General features: G+C 42.3%; 1 protein-coding gene across 4 annotated transcripts in view; it reads right to left on the bottom strand.

The window, feature by feature from the left end:
- The window catches only part of ATP11C (ATPase phospholipid transporting 11C (ATP11C blood group)), a 146,763-nt gene that overhangs the window by 17,945 nt on the left and 106,093 nt on the right, over positions 1–22,725 (bottom strand). For all 4 annotated transcript variants that reach the window (XM_089684967.1, XM_089684966.1, XM_089684965.1 and 1 more), the window contains exons 23-28: positions 19,331–19,390; positions 8,366–8,493; positions 7,224–7,359; positions 4,696–4,761; positions 3,683–3,786; positions 3,422–3,575 (exon numbers count right to left, since the gene is read on the bottom strand). In XM_089684967.1, coding sequence (XP_089541093.1) covers positions 3,422–3,575; positions 3,683–3,786; positions 4,696–4,761; positions 7,224–7,359; positions 8,366–8,493; positions 19,331–19,390 — 648 coding nt within the window. The remainder of the gene's footprint in view (positions 1–3,421; positions 3,576–3,682; positions 3,787–4,695; positions 4,762–7,223; positions 7,360–8,365; positions 8,494–19,330; positions 19,391–22,725) is intronic.

Raw genomic sequence — 22,725 nt, 5'->3', positions numbered from 1 at the left:
CGAGAGTTAACTGCTAGTAACATGCCCACAGAGAAGGAACCAGGGGATGCTGTTGGTTCAGAATATTGAATGCAAACAAGAAAAGGCAGGGCTTGCAGGGGCAGTAACCTCAGTGAGAAAGTTTAAATTGTTAAACCTCGGCCATCCTGATTACTACTGCCATCCTGATTTCACTGCCCTACCGGAAAGGGTGGACAGTGGTTCCAATACACTAAAAGTGGAAAGCTGGGCTAAACATTTAAAGGGCTTGGGCCTTGTACTCACCACATTAGTAACAGGATTCATGTGGGATTAACCCCATCCTGGCTTTTTCAGGATGGGCATATCCCCACAGGGGTCTTTCAAGACTGGGCTCTGCACTAAGCAGACCAAGGCCCTGGACCTGTAAAGCACCCCATGGCTAACCTCACATGCAGCACTAAATGCCAAGGGGAGTGCCTGCAGAAACATTACAGGCCAGCCCTGTGTCCTCCAACAAATGTGGTTTGGGTATGTTCTGCCAAGGGTTTGCTGAGGCGACAACTGATTCTCTAATTTGAGAAGTTAGGCTTCAAACTGTAGAGAAGAGGTCCATCACCCTAGGACCCTAGTAAAAAAAAAAAAAAAAAGCTGAGTGAGTAGGAGAGGTTATAGAGGAGGACGCCCTTGTAGTTTTTTTTTTTTTTTTTGCCAGTGTCCAATCACCGTATGATAGCTGCATATAATCCAGATAAAATGATTTAAAGAAGCCAGCAGGGCTGGGTAACAATGACTGAGATCTTTCCAACCACAAGTAATTGAAATTTGTTAGCAGGTTGGCACTGTGCTAATACTGTCCTTACATAGTTTGGTATTTCCGGGCCTTTCCAAAATTTCTCAAAAAGGCCTGCCCAACCCCACTGTCAAAAATGTGCATTGTAAACAAAGCATGCAGTGTCGATGGGTTGGGGGCAGGACTGGGGCATGGTTCTGCTCAGCGAGGTGTAGTTATACGCAAGCTACAACTACCCAGTGACTCACACATAGATGCTCACTGGCTGCTTGTAAACTGCCAGCCTGCTGGATGAGATGGTCTGACTAAGGTCTGTATACTTAATTTTTTACCATCTTCCCGCCCGGCCTATAGCAGATTGACGGCCGGGTGGGACACTCGCCATTGTGACTGGGCATCATATGACGTCCTGTCAAAAGCAGCCATTGACGGGGCTGCGCAGCAGCGTGATCTGTCATCAGCTGAGTCCATGGAACACAGCTGATGACATATCACTACACCGGCCCGTTGTCAGTGTCATGTGACAATGGATGGCTTCCTGTCATGCCATTCATTGTATACAATTGTTATGTTGGCTGTGATTGATCAAAGCAGTCACATGGTACAGACAGGGCCAATCACAGCCCATCTATATCATGTGATGAGCTTTGAATAATCACAACAAAAGACTGAATGAATAAGTTTCATTCAGTAACAATGATTGGAAATATCAATGAAATACATTGGTATTAGCAATCATAATGTGTAAAAAAAAAAAAAAAAATCTTGATCACTTGCCCAGAGTAGTTCAATGTTACTATGGTAACATTGTATTGCTTTGGTCACAGTGTGTTGAAAAAAAAATAATGTAATAAAAAAATAGAAAAAAAAAAAGTAAAAATTTAAATTACTTTTTTTTTTAACATACGGTCACCAGTGTCCCTGATCACCAAAACAGTTATATAAACGCACTGTACTGGACTGGTGACAATATGGAAAAATTAAAAAAAATTTCTACGTTTTCCAAAAAATTGTAACAAAATTACAACCTCACCATGCCTCTTGCTAAATACCTTGGACTGTCTATTTCCCAAAAATGGGTAATTTGTGGGGTATTTGTACTATGCTGGCAGTTTCAGGCCTCAAGAAATGAGATTGGCCGTTAGTACATTGATCGATTGTCAGATATATATATACCATGGTTTGCGGACTCTATAACTTTCCTACGGACTAAAAAATATACACTAATTTGGAGTATTTTCACCAAAGAAATGTAGCAAAATACATTTTGACCTAAATTTATGAAGTATTATTTATTTGCAAAACTTTATAACAAAAAAATTTTTTTTTTTCAAAGGTTTGTTTTTTTTGTTTATTTAGCAAAAAACAAACTCAGTGGTGAATAAATACCACCAAAAGAAAGCTCTATTTGTGTAAAAAAAAATTATAATTTTTTTTATGAGTACAGTGTTGCATGGCCATGCCATTGTCTTTCAAAGTGCAAAACACTGAAAGCTGAAAATTGGCCTGGGCAGGAAGGGGGTAAAAGTGCCTAGTATTGAAGTGGTTAAATAATATTTTGATGAAAATTTTATTTAACAGTTGTGCACATTCTTGTGTTTTATTTGCTATGGCATTTGGTGGTGGGAGCTTTTACAGAATTTTGTACATTGCCCAAAATTCAGAAGCTGTAATGAACATTCCAAAATGCCCACATTCATAGAAATGGCTACAATAAATAAAGCGTTTAATCCAGTTTTTGAATTGTGCCCATTTATCTTTATTTACTTCTATATGTGGTATGCAAAAGTAAATATAAGAGCTAGACTTAAGAAAAAAAAATGCAACAACATGTTTTATGGGATATGTTTCTGGATGTGTAAACAAGACACCGATTGTGTCTCTGTGGACATTTTTCTGGTGTATCAATATGATGCCAACTGTGTCTCTGTGGACATGTTCTTAGATGTGTCCGTACGGTACTGATTGTGTGTCAGTATGGTACGGATTGGGTCTTCAAAATTTTAGATGTGCCAGTACAGTACTTATGTTGTCTCTTGATTATGTTAATTTGGTTTTGATTCAACTGAGCCTTTGAAGCTATTGAGCTGTGTATGTCTATGGAGCCATGTTCTACAGACACATACAGCATGGCTTGCCCAGGCCCACTTCCTCCTCACAGCATTTGATTGACAGGAGCAGGAGGCAACGGCCTCTGCTGCAGCCCAAGTTCCTGTATGAAGAGATCCAGCCATGCACAGCTCTGGATTGATTGCGGACTCAGATAAGTATTTAGGGAGCTGGGGGAGGACAGAAAGAACCACTTTACAATATTATTTCAGTAAAATATTTCAAAGTAAGTTTTCATTTATTGAATATTCTGGTTGTTCACAAGCCCAGTTGTGACTTGTTCTTACAGTAATGTAACACAGCTAGCTAATACATGTCAAAAGCAGTTGAGTGTTATATGAAAACTATATGTTAATTCAAGCACTCCACCAACATTATTCATACTTTCATTACATTAACAAAAATAAAAAAGTCATAATTATTCATATTATGTCATCCCAACTGCTATCCAAACTGGAAAGATACAAGCCAAAATCAAACATACTATAATACAATAAAAATCAAAAAAATATCTGGTTTCCTAATTTCTTGAATAAAAAAAACAAATGGAAGTAGCCTTACCTTCTGGCCTGCAGTCCTAAGACTTTTGAACGTTCTAAACAAGATTTCTGGGTACAAGCTGACAAAAATCAGAAGAATTATAGCAAGCCAAACTGACACAGATGTCAGAATGTGGGAAAATACAAAGTACATTCGTTGCTGCTTGAGGAATGGCCTAAAAGGAGGAAGAATAAAAAATACAAATGAAAATATAAAACTCTAAGCAAAGACTTGTGTCTTTGTGCTTAAAACAATACATTCAATAGAATTCCACACACTTACCAAATGATGCCTCCCCAAAATATGGAGAAAATTACATAAAAGGCCAGTGAACCCCATATGACCAAATGGTTCATCCAGGTCCAGTATCGAGTATCTAATGCAAGCTGTTAAAAAAAAAAAAATCATAATACTATATTTTTCAGTATGGTAAATATGAATTCTATAGTTTCAGTCAACAGACAGAGCACTTCATTCAGTTTCACATTTTTCACAGACTCTATTGAAAAACATCTGTTGTGCAATCTGAATTTACACAAACGCAGCTGAACAAGTCAGATCCTTGACTCCTACCCTTTCCTGTGCACTTATTACCAGACGAAATGAAAAACAAATCCTTTTGTGCTCTGGGGGACCCTATGTGATGGCTATTTCTTCTACAGTATTAAACGTACATCTGTGCATACCTCTTCAGTTTAACCACTCCACAGCTGGAAGAGGGCTACAGTGCAGCTCTCTAGTTCGTCCATGGACAACCTCACAGAACGCCCTTGCCGCGCAACCCTTGGGTGTACTCTGGGACCGCTGTGTCCTTTGTGATCAGCTTTGTCCAATTACATTTACACTGATAAGCAGGCCCTGATTATCAGTGCAGCCCCATTAATGTTTCCTATCAGTACTCATCATTGCAACCTCATCAGCACACATCAGTGAAGGAGAAAAATTCTTCATTTGCAAAACTTTATCACAATTGAAGAGAAACTTTTTTTCTTAATTGTGGGTCTTTTTTGTTTGGCAAAAAATTAAAAACCCAGTGGTGATTAAGTACCACCAAAAGAAAGCTCTATCGGTCTAAAAAAAAAAAAAAAAAGTAATTTGGGGACAGTTTTGTTTGACCACACAATTGTCAAAGTGTGACAGTGCTGAAAGATGAAGATTGACCTGGGCAGGAAGAGGTTGAAAGTGCCCAGTTTTGAAGCGGTTAAAGATACTGGCACCAGACTATTCCTTTTAACAACAATATTCTGATTAAATTATGTTTAACATATGTTATTACATATAGTCCATACACTTACCTTTAATGTAACTGTAAACACTAATGTAGTGAAAATTATTGTTCCAAAAGACCAGTTTCCAAACACCTGAAAAAGACAACCTAATTGTGAGTGATTTAGAGCATTATTTTCCTTACAAACCTATACCTGGACATGTACACTCCAAAAAAACAAACAAAAAAAAAACAACATTTTCTGGTAAAATGTCCTATGTATTAGGGATGTGTTAGGAAACTGTATTTAGGGGATAACAAAATATGACATTGCCCTGCTTATTAACTTTAAAAAAATTATCAAATGTATAAAAACCTAAAATAAATATGTTCTATATTCCAGCTGCAAATGCTAATGAAACCAAAAAAATCTGCCAAAATCCAAGCACAAAATTTGCTGAAAGAGCAAGCTGTGTTCTATATATTTACAAAAAAAAACCCAGCTATGAATACACTTTATTAAGTTGAACAGTAAAATTTTACTTTTAAAAAAGGTACTGCACAAAAATATAAATACAAAAATAAAAGTAAAGATCAACTTTACAACAGCAAGATTGAGAAACATCTTAAGCAACAAAAGTACTGATATAAGAAACCATTAAAGATGTTTCACTTTGATCAGACCTTTTTATTTTAAGTGATCAAAGTTAATCAAGTTTTAAAAAAATCAGCAGAACAGCTAAAATTTTTAATAAATATTTGGATAACATGTTGCAAACTCTTGGCCGTTTAATAGAATAAGTTTATATCCAGATATTTATCTACAAATGATTGAGGCTACTACATTCATGCAAAGGTAGAGAAACCATCAAGAAGAAAAACTTGAAGGCAATTTTAAGAGAAATGAGTACATACAGAGCTGTGGAATAGTCATTTGTATTTAACACGGGGAACTTACATGTTTTGTGTATTTAGAAAAACAGTCAAATGTGCAAGTTGAGAACAATGAATTAAACTTTCAGTATAAAACATTTCTAGGTTAAATAAAATACATACATAACCCAAAAACACAGTGACAGCAGTGGGTCCAATATGTAAAATACTAATGACTATAGAGTATGAACTAATTACACTCTAGTTTAACAATACAAGGTCAAAAAAGTTGCTTACCAATGCTGTCATGATCTGGATGCTGACATTAAAATAGGAAATGAAATGTAAAGAGTTCTCTCTTTATGGCAAAAAAAAAAAAAAACACCAAATAAAATAAGAAAACTCGAACTCCCAAGAAAATCTGAGTAATAAAATAATTTGACATTGTGTTCAGTATTATCATAGGACAAGCACATATTGGCTCCAAAGCATTGTTTAAAAGCACTTTCAAGAAAAATAGGGGCAAGCCAAAAGCCTAACACTGGCTGGTTAATGAAGGGAAGAAATGTGTGTTGCTGGAGTTACATGGATTACAGCAATAAATGACACTATACTGCCTTTTTGCTTTGAAACCATTTAAGACTGAAAATGAACTGAGACCTCTCACTGAAAAGTGATCTAAAAGGAAAAAAAAAACTCTTTACACAAAGGGTAGCATGTGCATGGACATAGGACTATAGTATAGCACTATATACATATCAGGACAATGAGTGAAAAATGAACAGTACAAAGTTTTGCTGTCCATGGCAACAAATCACAATACTTTTTTAAAATCTGGTCTGTAGAAATGACAGAAGCTGAATTGCTGCTAAAAGCAATATATTTTTCATACATCAGTCCCATAGTGGTTGCCTTGTTTAAGAACTAACCTAGCATGGACCTAAATATAAGATGTATATGGCACACATCCAGACCATTCCCGGCATTCATGCAGAGAATGGAGTAAGAAGTTGGGATAATGTAATTCCAGCATGCATGCTGGAAGGTTGGAAGACCAACACAGAAGAAAATGACAGAGACAATCATAGCAAAGGAAGGGATGAAGTACAGTTCTGAATTGTCAGTGCTGAAGGATGCAAAGACAGCGGTGAGTCTACTAGTATGTGCACTTTACAATATAGCAAGGGTTATCTACCCATGGCAAGGCTATAGTCATGCTTTAAGATTACAATACAGGGGCAGGAAATAGGGTGTATATTGACGGATTTGGGTGTGCAGCAATGTGTGTTCTTTGACCATTCAAAAATCCCTGTTCTTGAATGTCAGTTTAAATGTTGGTTATAGTAATGTATTGCATTATTACCTGCACTGATTGGGAAGTTCAAGATTCACCTTGGGTTATGTGACACTTGGCTTGAGTCTTGCACTTAACCTCAGGACTCAAATTTATATAATCATAGATCTCAAAATAAAATCTTAACATGTTCATAATACAAAGTGCAGTATATTATCCAACAGTTTCCAAATTATGTTTGCATAGATTTAAACCATTCACAAAAGGAAACAAAATCTGAACATCCAACTTAGCATTTAAAGAAATGGACTCATATTGGTCAGTTCGGATATATGTCTACAAGTTTATACAAGTTAGTATGATCAGTGTCCATCAAATCTGAATGTAACCTATAAACAACATTAAAAAAAACCGGTAGAATTCTTGATAAATGGCAAAATGTAGCATACCTGCCCATTGCCTTCCAGTGATGGGTTCTGGAATAGCAAGTAAACTCCAAAGAAGAAAACTAGTCCTTCAAAGGCCCCCAGCAAAGTCCAGTATACGAATGGTAACCACTTTAACATCGCATTGTCAGATACTCTCCTGCAATTATAGTAAAAAAAAAAAAAAAAAATCCTTTAAACAGAATTTTGAGCCAATGCTTACTAAATGGCAGCAATATTTATGAAAGAACGTAAAAATCAAATAAAATATTAGATTTTTCCATTTAATGTTTTCTTGACATTTAAATGCCAAAAGCAGATATGTAGTATGACCAAGTATCAGTTCCACCACTTACAGTATATATATATATACTAGAGGTCTTCTAGGATTTGAGATGCTGCTGAACATTTCTGAACAAAAAGGCAAATATAAAATGTGCAATGCAAAGTAAAGGTAACTCCAACATCTAAAGCTGGCCATAGACAGATCGAAATTCAGCTGGTTCAACATGGACTGGCCAAATTTCGATCTCTGCTTCGTTCTCCCTGTTTGACAGAAGTCAATCTAATGATCAACTTTTGTGAACAGACATGTTGGAAAACATTTGTCAATCAGCAGCTGTCAGAATACAATGTTCTGGCAGGGCAATTCCTCCTTCCACCTTACTTGTGTGGATGGAGGAATAGATTTCTATGTCCAGCTTAACCGTAAAAACAAGAGCTCCTTACAAACCATACTATGATTGCCCAGAAAGCATGCCAATATCTAGTGAGGATGAAGAGCAAATGATACACATCGTAGCCTAATACTAGAGGAAACCAAGACTAGCGTAAAGAGATATTTTTTGCTTTTTATGGTTATCAGTGCCTTTGGCAGACCTTTCACGGTCTGCTTCTTCTCTACAGAATGATGCCATAAATGTCCTGATAAAGTTTAACATATGCAACCAATGTAGCACTGAAATATGCAGCATTCATATGTCATAAGAAGTCTTATTTATTCATAGAATGATGTCCTCTTCTATGGCACTGTACAAACTGATAATCAAGGGGAGTATGGGTTACACAGTATATAAAATGTTCCAAAGACAAATTCATATAGTTTAGCACAATAGGAGAGGGAGACCAACTTTAATAATAATAATTAGAAAAATCTTCATACATACATATATAATTTAGGGTTTGCCATCAGCGTTTCAATACTGATGTGCTGTTCCAGCAGACTGTAGGCCAGGATTGGAAGAGATGTGAAACAGATGTTGTACATGGTCAGGTAAGCAGCATCATATAGTGGCTAAAATACAAACAAGAGAATGTTTAGCAAACAGAAAAAAAGTACAAATATTGAGGGGATCAATGAAATACAACCAAATGTGTTATTAAAGCATTAAGTAACAATGCCATCATATTCTTAGAAATAAAATGAGATAAACATCTGATTTGTCCTAATCAGTCAGAATACCTCCAATTGTGCCTGTGAAGGTTTGTTTAATATTTGTCCAGGTGATGGTATAGCTGGAAATACCTTTTGTAACCTTTGATTTTTCTTCATTATAAAACAAATCTAGCTAAATATCAGTAACTACTTTGTTATAAATGGCACTGGAAAAATAACCACTGGGCAGCTGGTCCTCCCACTAATTTCTGAGTAACACATTATACTGAGCTGATCGGAAGGGCTGGGTACCATGTGATTGCTATGATTGGTCATCTCAGCAATCACATGCTATTATTTACAGTGTTGATCCCTCCCCTTCAACAGAGAACGGAGAGCCATCGTAGTAATTGTCTATAGTGAAACAATAACTGCAGCTCCACTCATTCTTTTTCACTGACATTCCATACACCCCTCTACATTCATGATCACCATCCTGTCTCTCATTGTGACTTGTGTATCAACCTTTCAACTCCCTTATCCTACACATGAACCTTCATCTACATCTAGCTACTGTATGCGACTTGTACATTAAAGTGTTACTAAACCCAGGACCCTGCATTCACTTTATCCGGTCTTCCACAGTAAACAAACCATGAAAATGCAATTTTTTTAGTAAATATAAACTGCTAAATACCTTTTCTCATTAGCAGTATATAGCAGTTTTGTGACTTCTATCAGTGTCCAGATGAGCACTGGTTAAAGGATAAATTCACACTTATTAACATGTGACACCCATATTCAGGGTGTAACATATTATGATCGGACCGGCCCCTGCACCCCCCTCCGATTCCTGTTGTGACAGCTAGAGGGGGATCTTCTCCGCCCCGCTAGCTGTCACAATTTTTCTAAGAACATGGCCACCCACCCACATCATTCATTCACAGTATTCTGTGAATGAGAAAACTACAAGTCCCCGCAGCCATTGTGGCTGTAGGCTTGTGGTTCTTAATAACAGTGCCGTGGTAGTTCGTTCAGCCTTCCTGTCAGTAAGTATCTGCTTGCCTGTACGGGATGTACGAGTAAGCAGACATACTGACAGGTCAGGGGAAGACCTGCATGGCACCAGCGATCTGCTCAAAGCTGGTGCAATGCTTTAGAGCTTCCACAAACAATAAATGCACATGTTTTAACTTGCAAAAAAAGTGCATGTATTTTTGTTAAAAGGCAAACTTATCCTTTAATCTTGTAGGAGGAGTTTTCATCCTGCTCTAACTGTCCTATGAGGCTGCATAACCCATGACCTTCTGTCTAGACCAGCAATGGGCAAACTACGGCCCGGCGGACCTTTTAATCCGGCCCGCGGAGCTAGGCTCCTCTCACAGTCTGCCCTGAAGACCGGTGTAGCATGAAAATCTGTCTCCTATGAGGATCTGTCCCCCTCGACGTATCTGCGCATGTGCCGGAGATTGGCTGCTAATGCCTGAAACTGGCACATGCACAGATACGTCGAGGGGGACAGATCCTCATAGGAGACGGATTTTCATGCTACACCGGAATGGCGTGGGAACACGGCGAGAGGAACGCGCGAAGCAAAGGTAAGTGAATTGACACGGGGGACTTGGGGACTTAATATGAGGGATGAATTAATATGGAGAATGAATTACTATATTTGGGGATGAATTACTATGTGGGGGATGAACTACTATGTGGGATGAATTACTATGTGGGGGATGAATTACTATGGGGGAATATTACTATACTTACTATGGATGACACATACACATCATTCATCTACTCTTGGTCCGGCCCCCGGGTCCAATATATGAACCCATTGCGGCCCTCAAGTCAAAAAGTTTGCCCACCCCTGGTCTAGACAGTGCTGACTGGCCCTGTGCTGATCACATACACCCTCCCCAAATGGAAAAAACATAAAAAAAAAAAAAAAAAAAAAAACCTCTAACAATACACACTAAACTGAGCATGTACAGAGTGACTCCTAGAGCTCTGTACTATCAGCAGATGGATTGGGGACAGTAGAGGAAGATCAGAGATGACAAGATCAAACATCCTTTTTACAAAAAGCGGCAAATTATCTTAGGTTCCACAGTGAGTATAACAAGCATGTTTTACTGCAAATAGACTGATTTTACTGATGTGGGTTTAGTAACACTGAGCTCTTCACTTTCTGATCTCTGTGCATCACCTGAAAGCCCTAAAACTTTTTTATATTTTGCTATTAAATAAAAGTTTATCTGCTAAACAAATAAAAAAACACAATGAAAACCCCAAAAAATAAATCGCCTGCTCTGCTCTGGATGAAAGCTGGTTCCAGAGCAGAGAGCAGGCCATGCAGCAGCTACATAGACAGCTACGGCAATATATGATCACCCGGGGGTAGAGGGGGGCTGCACATCACATCACACAGATTAGGCTGGATCGGGCAGATCTCTCACATCTTGAATCCCTCATGCACACTTGATGTTTTTACAGCGGCTGTTTTTGGCTTTTGACATTTTTTTTCTATAGCTAGTAACTACCCCAGTATGTTAACCTATGTGTCCATGCACACAGACTGTAATCAATGTTTTTGGCTGCAAAAAAAACCCAGGACTAGTGGGTTTCTAGAGGAGTTCTTTAGCTGTAAAAACACCTTAACACAGAAAACCCACATTTTTGGACTTTTGTTTTGACCAAGAAAAGCTAAAAACTGCAAACACAAACAAATGCAGCTAAACGCTAATGCACAAATGCTAAAAAAAAAAAAAAAAAAAAAAAAAAAAAAGCTGAAAAATGTGACTTTACACAGCTAACGTTACCAGCGTTATCAAAATGTCCCGTGTGCATGAGGACTTAAACTTTTCACTCATCCATTTGTCAGATCTTCAATGCCAAGGACTGAATGTGGGTGATCGCTTGCTGCAAGCCTCTGGAGGAGGAGAGTCGGTATAAGCCACATTGGACACCACAGATAAGGCACTGTTAGCCAGGCATTGGAATCAGTGCGCATTTGACCTGCTTACCAAGTGGTCAAGGAGTAGCGGAGGCTACAGGGGGAACATGTGTGAAGACACTTTATTGAATAAGAGCAAGTTCACAGCAGCACTATTTTATTCATGTTCAAGAACCAGGGCTCTTCTGAATGGAAGGGACTTCTTAGTCCAGTAGACTGTTTCTGTACTAATTGAAGGATCTATCACATTTATGGTCACTTTATATGCTCATTTCATTTTATTGAGTTTTGAGGAGGGAGGGGTAGTGTAGTACTTGTTGCAATGTATTCCAATTCACATAGCATTAAGAGTTTATCACAGAAGGTGCATACGCATCTCACAGCAATTTTATTACACCTGTACTAGGTAGAGAAGGAGGTGCACTGTAGATCGGTCACCACCTTTACTTTTATTCACACCTTTCACTTTTATATCTTTTTCACCTTCATATTATTAATTAGGTAGTGCTACTTCCATTTATTTATTTATTTGCTGTCCAAAGGTGTCTCTGTTGCTCCTTCATCCAGAGTGCTGGCACCCTATTAAAAGGAAGGGTGTTACTGGCCAGGTCACCAGGTGAAAACAGCGGGGAACAGCTTAAAAAAAGAATACGGATCCAGCCACCACATCTAAGGATTGGTAAGCTGAAATACATAACATTTTTGGTTTAATGCTGCTTTAACTCTAAGCTTATAATCTAAAAATTAGATTTTTTTTCTACATACGTACCTGTAAAATCCATTTCTTGGTGTACATCAAGGACACAGAGCAGACTATTCATAACTATGTGGGCTATAGGCCACCTATAGGTGAATGGACACTGGCCAACCAATCAGAGAGGATGTCCTCTCCAAAATAACACCTCACTATACAGGAGGTCATAAAACAAGTATGTAGTGCTTATGGAAATAATTTGGTAAAAACAGTGCAATAACTGAAAAAATAGCATAGTGGTGCCTATTTGGTCCAGCTGCCTTGCCGGACTTCCACAAAATGGTGCCCGCGTCTCGCATGCACGTAGGAGCTATAAATAGCAAACGACGTCGGTGGCGAGGCCATCCCTTCAATAACGTGCTGTCGCACAAAACGTGTCAGAGGAGCCTTGCTGTGTTGACGTCACGCCGAAGAGGCAGCATGTTGGTTCAGCGGCCATCTTTACCCCTGTTACTGTAAGCTCCGTTTATTTTGACAAATATTTTTTGGATTACTTTGCTGAGATTTATTAAACGTTACTACACTATAATATCCATGTCTGGTGGCTTTATTACTGAGCCATTCAAGGTGGAGGAGTAACATCTGACAGTATCGGTGCACCTTGACTGAATTGGATATTAAGGAGCAGTCCCTCCCCCCCCTCTCTCTGCTGGATTGATCTGTCAGCGATGCCTCCAGTGCTTCCCCTGCTGTGTGTGTATGCCAGTGGAGCCCCCTTCTGCCCCTGACCAGATCCATGATGACCACCAGGGTCCCCTGTGGAGGTTATTGATACATGCGCATTTAACTTGTGCTTCTGGTAAGAGCAAGCACATATTAACTTATCACCATCTGAAGTCACGAGCACTGGAGTTATTTCCAAATTCCTGCTTCCCAGTCACTGAAATCACTGTTATACCTGAAGTGTTAGAACGATCACTTTTTTGATCCCTGATCCAGTCACTAGTATGCTGGAATATGGATTGATAAGCACTCTTTTGCACCTTATGAACTTTATCATTCAGTTGTTTGTTTATCCAACATTAGTGCATTTTTTTATTGATTTACCTGTGCATATTTTAGTTATACTACTTCATCCATTCACTTGTCACTATGCTATTTTTTTCAGTTATTGCACTGTTTTTACCAGATTATTTCCATAAGCCCTGCATACTTGTTTTACTATTTACCTGAGGATTTAGGGGTTCTAGCCTTTATGCCAGCAGCTCATTTGTGTTTTGTGCGCTCACCTATACTCTATTGTACTTCAGTTTTTGCAGTAAGCAATGGAAATTCCAGAAAGAGGGACAGGATCTCTGTGTCCCATGATGTACTTCAAGAAATTAATTTTACAGGCAAGTATGTATAAAAAAAATCCAATTTTCTTTATCGTACATCACGGGACACAGAGCAGGCTATTCATAACTATGTGGGATGTCCCAAAACAATAAGAAATTTGAGGGGAGGGTGACACCACGATTGCAACAGTCAATAATCCATCAGGACCTACTCAGCCATCCCTAAAACACTGCTGCCAAAGGCGGAATCCTCTGCGGCTCTGACATCCACCTGGTAGAACCTTCTGAATGTGTGAACCGAAAACCATGTAGTGGCCTTGCAAACCTGAACCACTGACGCCTGATGGCAGATTGCACAAGGTGCCCCCACACTCCTGGTGGAGTGTGCTTTCACCCGAAAGGATGGGACTTTACCTTTCAAACCACAGACTTGAATGATCACTTGGCAGATCCAATGAGAAATAGTCGCCTTGGCCCCTCTGGCAGCACAAATAGAACATTTGACCTCTGGAACTGTTCTTTTGCCTTCAAGAAGACTATTACAGCGAGAACCACATCCAAGGTATGTAGAGACCTTTCTCTTGCAGACCGAGGCCTAGAAAAGAATGAAGGCAGAACTATGTCCTGATTGAGATGAAAGCTAGAAACCTTAGGATGCAAAATCAGAAATGGTTCGCTACAAGATAGAGCTGCCAGCTCCGACACCCTTCTCACAGAAATGATTGCCACTAGAAACAACACTTTATGAGTCAACAGGACCAGTAGAATCTCTCCAATAGGTTCAAATGGTGGCTTTTGAAAAACCTCCAAAACCAAGTTTAGAACCCAAGGACACAGACAACCTGACAGGAGAAGCCATATGCATCACTCCTTGTAAAAAAATACAGACCAAAGAGTGAGACGCAATGGGCCTCTGGAAAAAAAAATAGATAATGCTGAAACCTGGCCTTTAATGGTACCAACAGCCAAATTCTTCTGCAACCCTGTTTGAAGAAACGACAGAATCCTACCAATCACATACTTTTGTAGATGCCATTTGTGAACCTCACACTAGGCAATGTAAGCCTTCCAGGTTCTGTAAAAAATGTTCATAGAAACTTCCTTTCTAGCACCCAACATGATGGGGATGACAGAATCTGACACTCCCCTATCCTTCAGGATAGGGTTTCAATAGCCATGCCATAAAATTTAGAGACCGTAAAGGTGGGTGCAATATAGGACCTTGAAACAAAAGGTCTGGCTGATACGGCAGGGCCCACGGCCTGGCTACTGCCAACTTCACTATGTCCGTGGGCCAGGCCAGAGCAATCAGTATCACCAGATAGACTCCTCCCAAATCCTGTGTAAGACACAGCAGCAGCCGGATCAGAGGAAAGGCGTAAATCAGTGCGAACTGGTTCCAAGGAACCAGTAAGGTGTCTACTCCTGCAGCGCGAGGGTCCCTTACCCTGGACACAAAAAGACCAACCTTGTTGTTGAACCTGGATGCCAACAGATCTACATCCAGGCAACCCCATCATTGGCAGATTTCTTTGAAAACATCAGGACGCAAAGCCAATTCCCCTGGAATCAACTGCCGGCGACTGAGATAATCCACCTGCTAATTTTCCCACACCTGGAATGAACACTGCTGACAGACTCAGAACATATCTCTCTGCCCAGGTCAGAATGCAGTTCACCTCCTTCTGAGCACCTCAACTCCTGGTACTGCCCTGGTGGTTGATGTATGCGATTGCTGTGGCATTGTCAGACTGAATCTTTACAGGCTTGAAGTTCCAGGACATTGGTGGGAAGAACCTGAACTGTTATCTGAACTGTGGTCTCCTCCAGAGCGGCCCCCAACCTACAAGGCTGGCATCAGATACCAACTTCCACACTACTGGCCAAAAAGGATCTTCCCTTCTCCAAATTGTAAGTTATCAACCATCAAATTCAGGCTCTGCTGCACCTGTGGAGACAGAGATATGCAGTAATGGAATCATTTTGTTCCAAACAAACAAAATGTACCTTTGCAGCGGTCTGGAGTGGAATTGAGCATAGGGAATAGCCTTGAACGTGGACACCATCTTCCCCAGCAACCTTATACAGAGGCGAACTGAAAGACAGCTCTTGGCCTTCAAACTGCAAACCTCATTCCTCAGGGTGCAACGTTTCCCTGGAGGCAGAAATACCTTTAGCATGAACCGCGTCTATGACCATCCCCAAATACTCCAAGCTCTGCCCTGGCTCCAGGGCTAACTTCTTGAGGTTGAAGACCAAGCCCAGCTGTTCCAGGATCAGCATCGTAAAGACCACATCCTGCTTCAGATCTGGCACCAACCGATTTCTGAGCAAGATATTGTCTAGATAACCTGTGACCGATACTCCCCAAGTTCTGAGTAGCCCCAACACCGGAGCAAGAATTTTTGTGAAAACTCTGGGAGCCGTGGCCAGCCCAAACAATAGTGCTATGAATTGGAAATGCTGAGCGCATACTGTAGAAATCTTTGGTGAGGAATGAATATTGGTACATGCAGGTATGCATAATTTCGGTCTATGGATGCTAAAAAAAAAAAAAAAAATCTCCCTCTTGTAGGGAGGCGACTACTGACCGAATCGATTCCATATGAAAGGATCAGAACATTTAGGAACTGATTTAGCCCCTTGAGATCCAAAATGGGCCTTACATCCCCATTTGGTTTTGGGACTGTAAACCGGTTTGGTTGAAACCCCTGAAATATTTTGTCCGCTGGAACCTCCATTACAATAGGCAATAATGGATTTATTGGTACATTTAATCTTAGAAACCCAAAATTCTAGTCTGTACCCATTTGTCTTGGATTACAGCCCTCCATGCAGACACAAAATTCAAAGCCCCCCCACCATAAGGAGGCGGACTTTGGATCGGTCTTAGATGCCTTTTGCACCCAGGGCCTCCTTGGGTTTTTTATTCTAAGATCAACCTCCGGAGGCTGGGACCTGTGAGTGGCGAAACAACTGCCTGGTAGATGAAGGCCCAGCACCCAAAGCCCCTGACACCTTAAAAGAGCAGCGTTTTGATTTCCTCTTAGAGGGTAGAAGAGCACTCCTACCCCTGAAATCTTTTGGGTATATTTGTCCAAATCTTCCCCAAACAGCCATTCCCCATGAAAGGGAAAACCTGCCCACAATTTTTTTTTGCATGGCAGTTCTGCCGACCAACTTTTCAGCCACAAAACCCTACGCATGTGCACTGATAAGAGGATCAATAGAGAAATTTGCTGAACTAAACCCTTAAGAGCATCAACCACGAAAACACAAAAAATGCGGAGCATTCTCCAAATCCTTGGCCAGGCATTTCCCCTTCTCTGATGGTCTTTCAATCTGTAGCTTGACATGGTCAGACTCTGGCAAATGCCAATAGCTGCCACAGCTGGTTGTGTGGCAGAATCTGCCAGGGAGAAGGAGCCCTTAAGGAAAGACTCCAGCTTCTTATCCGGGCGGATTCTTGAAAACCTGGACATTATCCACAGGACATGTTAAAGATTTATTCAGGGATGAAACAGCTGCATCCACTACAGGAAACCACCATTTCTTAACACACTTTTGTTCCATGGGATACAAGAAAAAAAAAAAAACTCTTTGGTGGAACAAAAACCTTGTCTGGGTGATCCCAGTTGGCATACATAATTTGCTCCAGAAGAGGATGCACCGGAAAGGCCCAAGTACTCTGTGAAGGCTTCAAAGGGCCCAGGGAAGAATAAGTAACCTCAGAGGTTTTGATCGGAGGTAGCCCAAACCTTACCATATCAGTGAGGTCCTGGACTAAAAATCTCTGAGACTGGGAGGCAAAGATCTCCTGCTTCTCCTCAGGCTGTGACAGAAATTCTACTGCCTGACCTTCCTCCAGCTCTTCCTCAGGCTCCACCCATTCCTGCACCAGGATTGGTGGTTCCAGTGACTGGGATCTGTCCCCTGAGAAACCAATGCAATCATCCCAGAGATCTTATCTTCTAAACCTGCTAAGGCTGAAGATCATCCTTAGTTACATATGCTGAGGCAGAAGCCCCAGTAGTAGCCACAATGCCAGATTGACACAGCGGCTTGGACTGTCAGGATAGGATATTACAGCGGACCTTTGGCTAGGTTCCTCAGGACCTGGCGGTGGTACATTAGTGCCCTTTCTTGCTGCACCATCCCCACTCCACTTTCTGGAAAACATTACTTATATCACAAACCTGTGCACCTTCACTAGTAAACACATCTCAATATACAGCTATGCAAGTAGTGTACTAAAGTAAAAACACTCAATGCAATTGCTGCCTTATGATCCACCAAGGGCAGCTCCTGACTGACTGGTCCACGTTTCCCCCTCAGGGAAGTACTCACGTGCCCCTACAGAACAGACCGCTCTGTGTCCTGGCCCCAGCAGCCCATGTGTGCCCTGGCCTCCACAAACAAAATAAGGCTGACTTCTGCTTCTGGCTACTACTGTGCATGCACCAGCTGTAGTCCTTCTACTGCCTGAAAACAGAAGAGCAAACACATCTAGGGAATAATTGCGAGCACTCCCCCTGGCAGAAACTCAGTCACAACACCTCTCCTTTTTCCTCCAATTTAGACTTTTTTTTTTTTTTTTCTCAGTAAAGAGAAACAAAGGAGATATCTTACCAGTCCCGCCACAGGTCCGCGACTTCCGTCAGGTGCCAACCTTCACCTGTCATGGCGGGCATTGTCATACAGATCTTCAAGGACTCAGTCTCCATACTGAGGGGCCACTACCTTAGACCAGTATAGCACCCCTCTGAAAGCGCCTTGGTCAGATTTAAAACGGCACAGGGTTCCATCTGCACGGGGTCCATTGCCAGAAAGTTGCATTACAGGCAAAACCTCAAGGATTTTTCTCCTTTTCCAGCGAGGCTTGGGTACCATCCATTTTGGCTCACAGATTTCCAAATGGATCCGATTAAAGTCCCCGATTCTCTACTGGAACCATTCTGGACCTTTAGGTATGCTCCAAGAGCACAGCAACACTTTTAATGACCATCCACCTTACAAACACTGGTGAAAAAACTGGAGTACTTCCTATATAGGAGGCATTATATAGGAGAGGACCTCCGCTCTGAAAGCCTGCCAGTGTCCATTTACCTATAGGTGGCCTATAACCCACATAGTCATAAATATCCTACTCTGTGCCCCTTGATGTACAATGAAGAAAAGACTTTTAAACTTTTTAAAGTGTCACCTATGAAGAATTTTGGGTACCTTTTTTTCTTTTTTTTTTTGCAATTTCACAGGTACACAAGATTTTTAGGCTTTATGTGTTATATACTTGCTCTCTGCAACCCCATCTTTTATATTTTAACAACAATTGGGTATAATATTGTGTATGTTTGCACTAAAAATTAATTTTACTGTATGTTTCCAGAAAATGAATGTTAAATGATAAATGTTGTGCAATATAATTGTTTGAGGGTTTAAAGTACAGACATACAGACGGTGGCCTTTTTAAAGTGACCAGCACTATGGATATTTCTTGAGAAAAAGGGGCAACACAGTTTAGTGAAAACTGTATAGCTCCTCTTCTAAATAGAATTCTATAAATCCATGGTTTTCACAGTAATGTAAGCTCTCCTAGAATACTTATGATGTAATGCTGAAGTTGGCTTCACAGCTGTAGTGACATAATTCGCACCCCACCAAAGCTCACAACCTCATGGTAAAAGTGATTCAATCTTGCTGGACTGCTACGGTTATGCTCAAGTTACATCATTATAAAACAATGAGCCAAAAATCTACAAACGCCATACATACCTGCTGAGAAAATCCACAGAAGAACTGATACAAAAACTGGGGCAGAATGAAGCACAAGTTCTGTAAAAGATAGAATTCTGTAAACTAAAGAATCCTGCCATCAGAGCTACATAGAAAAGCAATGCTGAGCATCTCACTAGGTGTATATATACTGTAGGAATTAAAAGTACAAAACGTAGCATTCTAAAATGTACTAAAAGTGGTTATTTAATAACTGAATACATTTTTAATACTACTTATTTGAATAACTCGTGGTATCCTTCCCTACAGTGATGTTAGATCCTCATCACAACAGTGAACTTCTGGGGCTGCATTGGGTAACTACCTTCACTCTACCAGTGAAGAATTGAGCTGCTCGCCCTCCCCTTCCACCCCTCATCCATTCATAAAACCCTTTGTATTATTTTCACAGAATGTCAAACACTTTCTGGAAAAATACTAAAAGGAGTTTCGTGAATGTGGGGGGTTGAAAGGGGAGGGCAAGAGGGGCCATCCTTTACTGTTACAGCTCAATTAACCCATGCAGTTCATGGAAGTTCACTGTCATGAAGAGGATCCAGCCTCACTATATGGTAGATTTTTACAGTAACCAGCAGGACATAGGATACACTTCATTAGAGGTATTTTATGTCCCTGGTGCAGTTTCCTCAAAATCCTTTTTTACTTTTAACAACTTGCCCTCCAGAGGATTTACCCCCCCTTCCTGACCAGGCCATTTTTTGCAATACGGCGTTGCCTTACTTTAACTGATAATTGCACGGTCACGCAACGCTGTACATATGAAATTCATCTTCTTCTTTCCCCACAAATAGAGCTTTCTTTTAGTGGTATTTGATCACCTTTGCATTTAATTTTTGTGCTATAAACAAAAAAAGACCAACAATTTTGAGAACAAACTAAATTTTTGACTTTTTGCTATAAAACATATCAAAAAAAAAAAAAAAAATAAATAAAATTTTGTCATACATATAGGCCAAAATGTATTCTGCTACACGCCACACCTCCGCTACCTGCATCGAGGGGATTCCGTAAAACCATGGGTCTTTAATGCCGTTCCAGATATTGCAATGCATTGTTGATGAGGATTCTCCCGTCCTTCCCATCTCTTGGCCTTTGCTTGGCAACTCGAAGTCTAAGCTCCCAGCTAACACCCCTGGACACCCAGCACCCAGCTACCGGGTACCCAGCTACCACCCCTGGACACCCAGCACCCAGCTACCGGGCACCCAGCTACCACCTCTGGTCACCCAACACCCGGACCACCCAGCGAATCGAGACGTCGCCCAGCGAATCGAGACGTCGCCCAGCGAATCTCCCAGACCCGGACCACCCAGCGAATCTCCAGTCACCGAGCCGCCAGCATCACCAGACACCTTGCCTGCCAACGCCCCCCAACATCGCACCCTACGTCCCCTCCACTCGCCGATCCACCAGACCCACTGATGCCCCCTCGGACGCCAGCATACTGCACCCACAGATTGCAGCCAGCCAGCTGCTGGACTCTACTCCCACTCTCCCCCTACAGAAGGACTCTAGTGGACTCCTCCACGGTGATATAGACTCTCCACATCACCTCGCCCTGACCCGTATCCCTTCACCTCCCCTGTCCCGAACAGCACTGCACTCACCCCAGCATGCCACCTGCACTTCTCCTCCTCGTTTTCCTCTCCTCCATCCCAAAAATCGCCTCCCTCTACCCACCCACCCCCCCAAAACAGCTCTACATTGCCCCTTCACTTCTGCCCTCTCCCCACTACGGCACTCACCACCTCCTCCTGGTACTCCACTCCCCGGTCGACCCACGTGCCACCACTACCAGACCCACACGCTCCTGCACCTCCCATTCCCATGCCACCCTCCTCACCCTTCTCCTATCCGCTGGGGACATCTCCCCGAACCCTGGCCCCTCACCACCTCTCCCCCCCTCCACGGACCCCCCTGCTCCCGCCAGCCGCCGCAACCCCCTCAACCTCATACCTGTGCACCTCCTCCCCACATCCATCCCCCCTCTCTCGGTTGCACTTCTGAACGCCCGCTCGGTTTGCAACAAACTAACTGCCATCCATGACCTCTTTATCTCCCGCTCCCTCAACCTCCTAGCCATCACCGAAACCTGGGTACAGGCCACCGACTCTACCTCCCCTGCGGCACTCTCTCATGGAGGTCTCATCTGGTCCCATTCACCAAGACTGGGCGGTCACAAAGGTGGTGGTGTCGGCCTGCTCCTATCACCGCTGAGCACCTTCCAGGTCCTCCCTAACCCCCCCTCCCCAACCTTCTCCTCCTTCGAGGCTCACTGCATCCGGCTCTTCTCACCCACCCCCTTAAGGATCGCAGTGATCTACAGGCCCCCCGGATCCATAGCCCGCTTCCTGGATGACTTCGCCGCCTGGCTTCCCTTCTTCCTCTCCTCTGAGCTACCGACCATCATCCTCGGGGACTTCAACATCCCCATCAACGACCACACCCCAGCTACCTCTCAACTCCTCCACCTAACCACCTCCTTCGCGCTCACACAACACACTCAATCCTCCACCCACATCAATGGGAACACCCTGGACCTCGTCTTCTCCCACCTCTGTACCCTTAACCACTTCACTAACACCCCCTTCCCTCTCTCCGACCACCACCTCCTCACGTTCTCCATCTCCCCTTCCCCTAACTCCCCCCCCCCCAGTGCGCCAAACCATCACCAGCCGCAACCTCCGCAACCTGCACCCGGCCCCCCTCCACTCGGCTGCCGACCGCTTGCACGACAGCATCCTTCCACTGTCATGTCCTGACCTAGCCACCACCGCGTACAACGACTCACTATCAGCCACCCTAGACTCTCTGGCACCCCTAACCACACGCAACATCAAACCCAGACCGCTCCAACCATGGCAGAACGACCACACTAAATGCCTCAAACGTCGCAGTCGTGCGCTGGAGAGACTATGGCGCAAAACCAGGTCCCCTCATGCATTCTCCCTCTACAAATCTGCCTTCTTCACCTACACCTCCTCCCTCCACGCCGCCAAGCAGGCCTACTTCGTTGACCTGATCAACACCCTCTCAAACTGCCCTCGCCGACTCTTCTCCACCTTCAACTCCCTGCTCTCTCCCCCCCCTCCTCCACTCAGTACCTCACTTACCGCCCACGAGATTGCCACTCATCTCCATAGCAAGATTGACGCAATCCGCAAGGACATAGTCAACTTGCAGTCTACCTCCCCATCTAGCCTCTCCCCTTCCATCACCCTCTCATCTCTCCCCTCCTCTGACCTTGCAACGGTACTGCCCCCCACCACACCCAAGGCCCTGCCTACCGTAACCCCCCCATCACTGCACTCCTTCAGCCCTACTACCACTGAGGAAGTCACCAGAGTCTTCTCAGAAGCCCGCCTCACTACCTG

The sequence above is a fragment of the Staurois parvus genome, unplaced genomic scaffold, assembly GCF_062004578.1.
Source record: "Staurois parvus isolate SC_StPar_1 unplaced genomic scaffold, SC_StPar_1.0 ptg000361l, whole genome shotgun sequence".
Taxonomy (NCBI): domain Eukaryota; kingdom Metazoa; phylum Chordata; class Amphibia; order Anura; family Ranidae; genus Staurois; species Staurois parvus.
The sequence above is the reverse complement of the archived record's forward strand: the minus strand, read 5'-3'. Positions and strand labels throughout refer to the sequence as shown.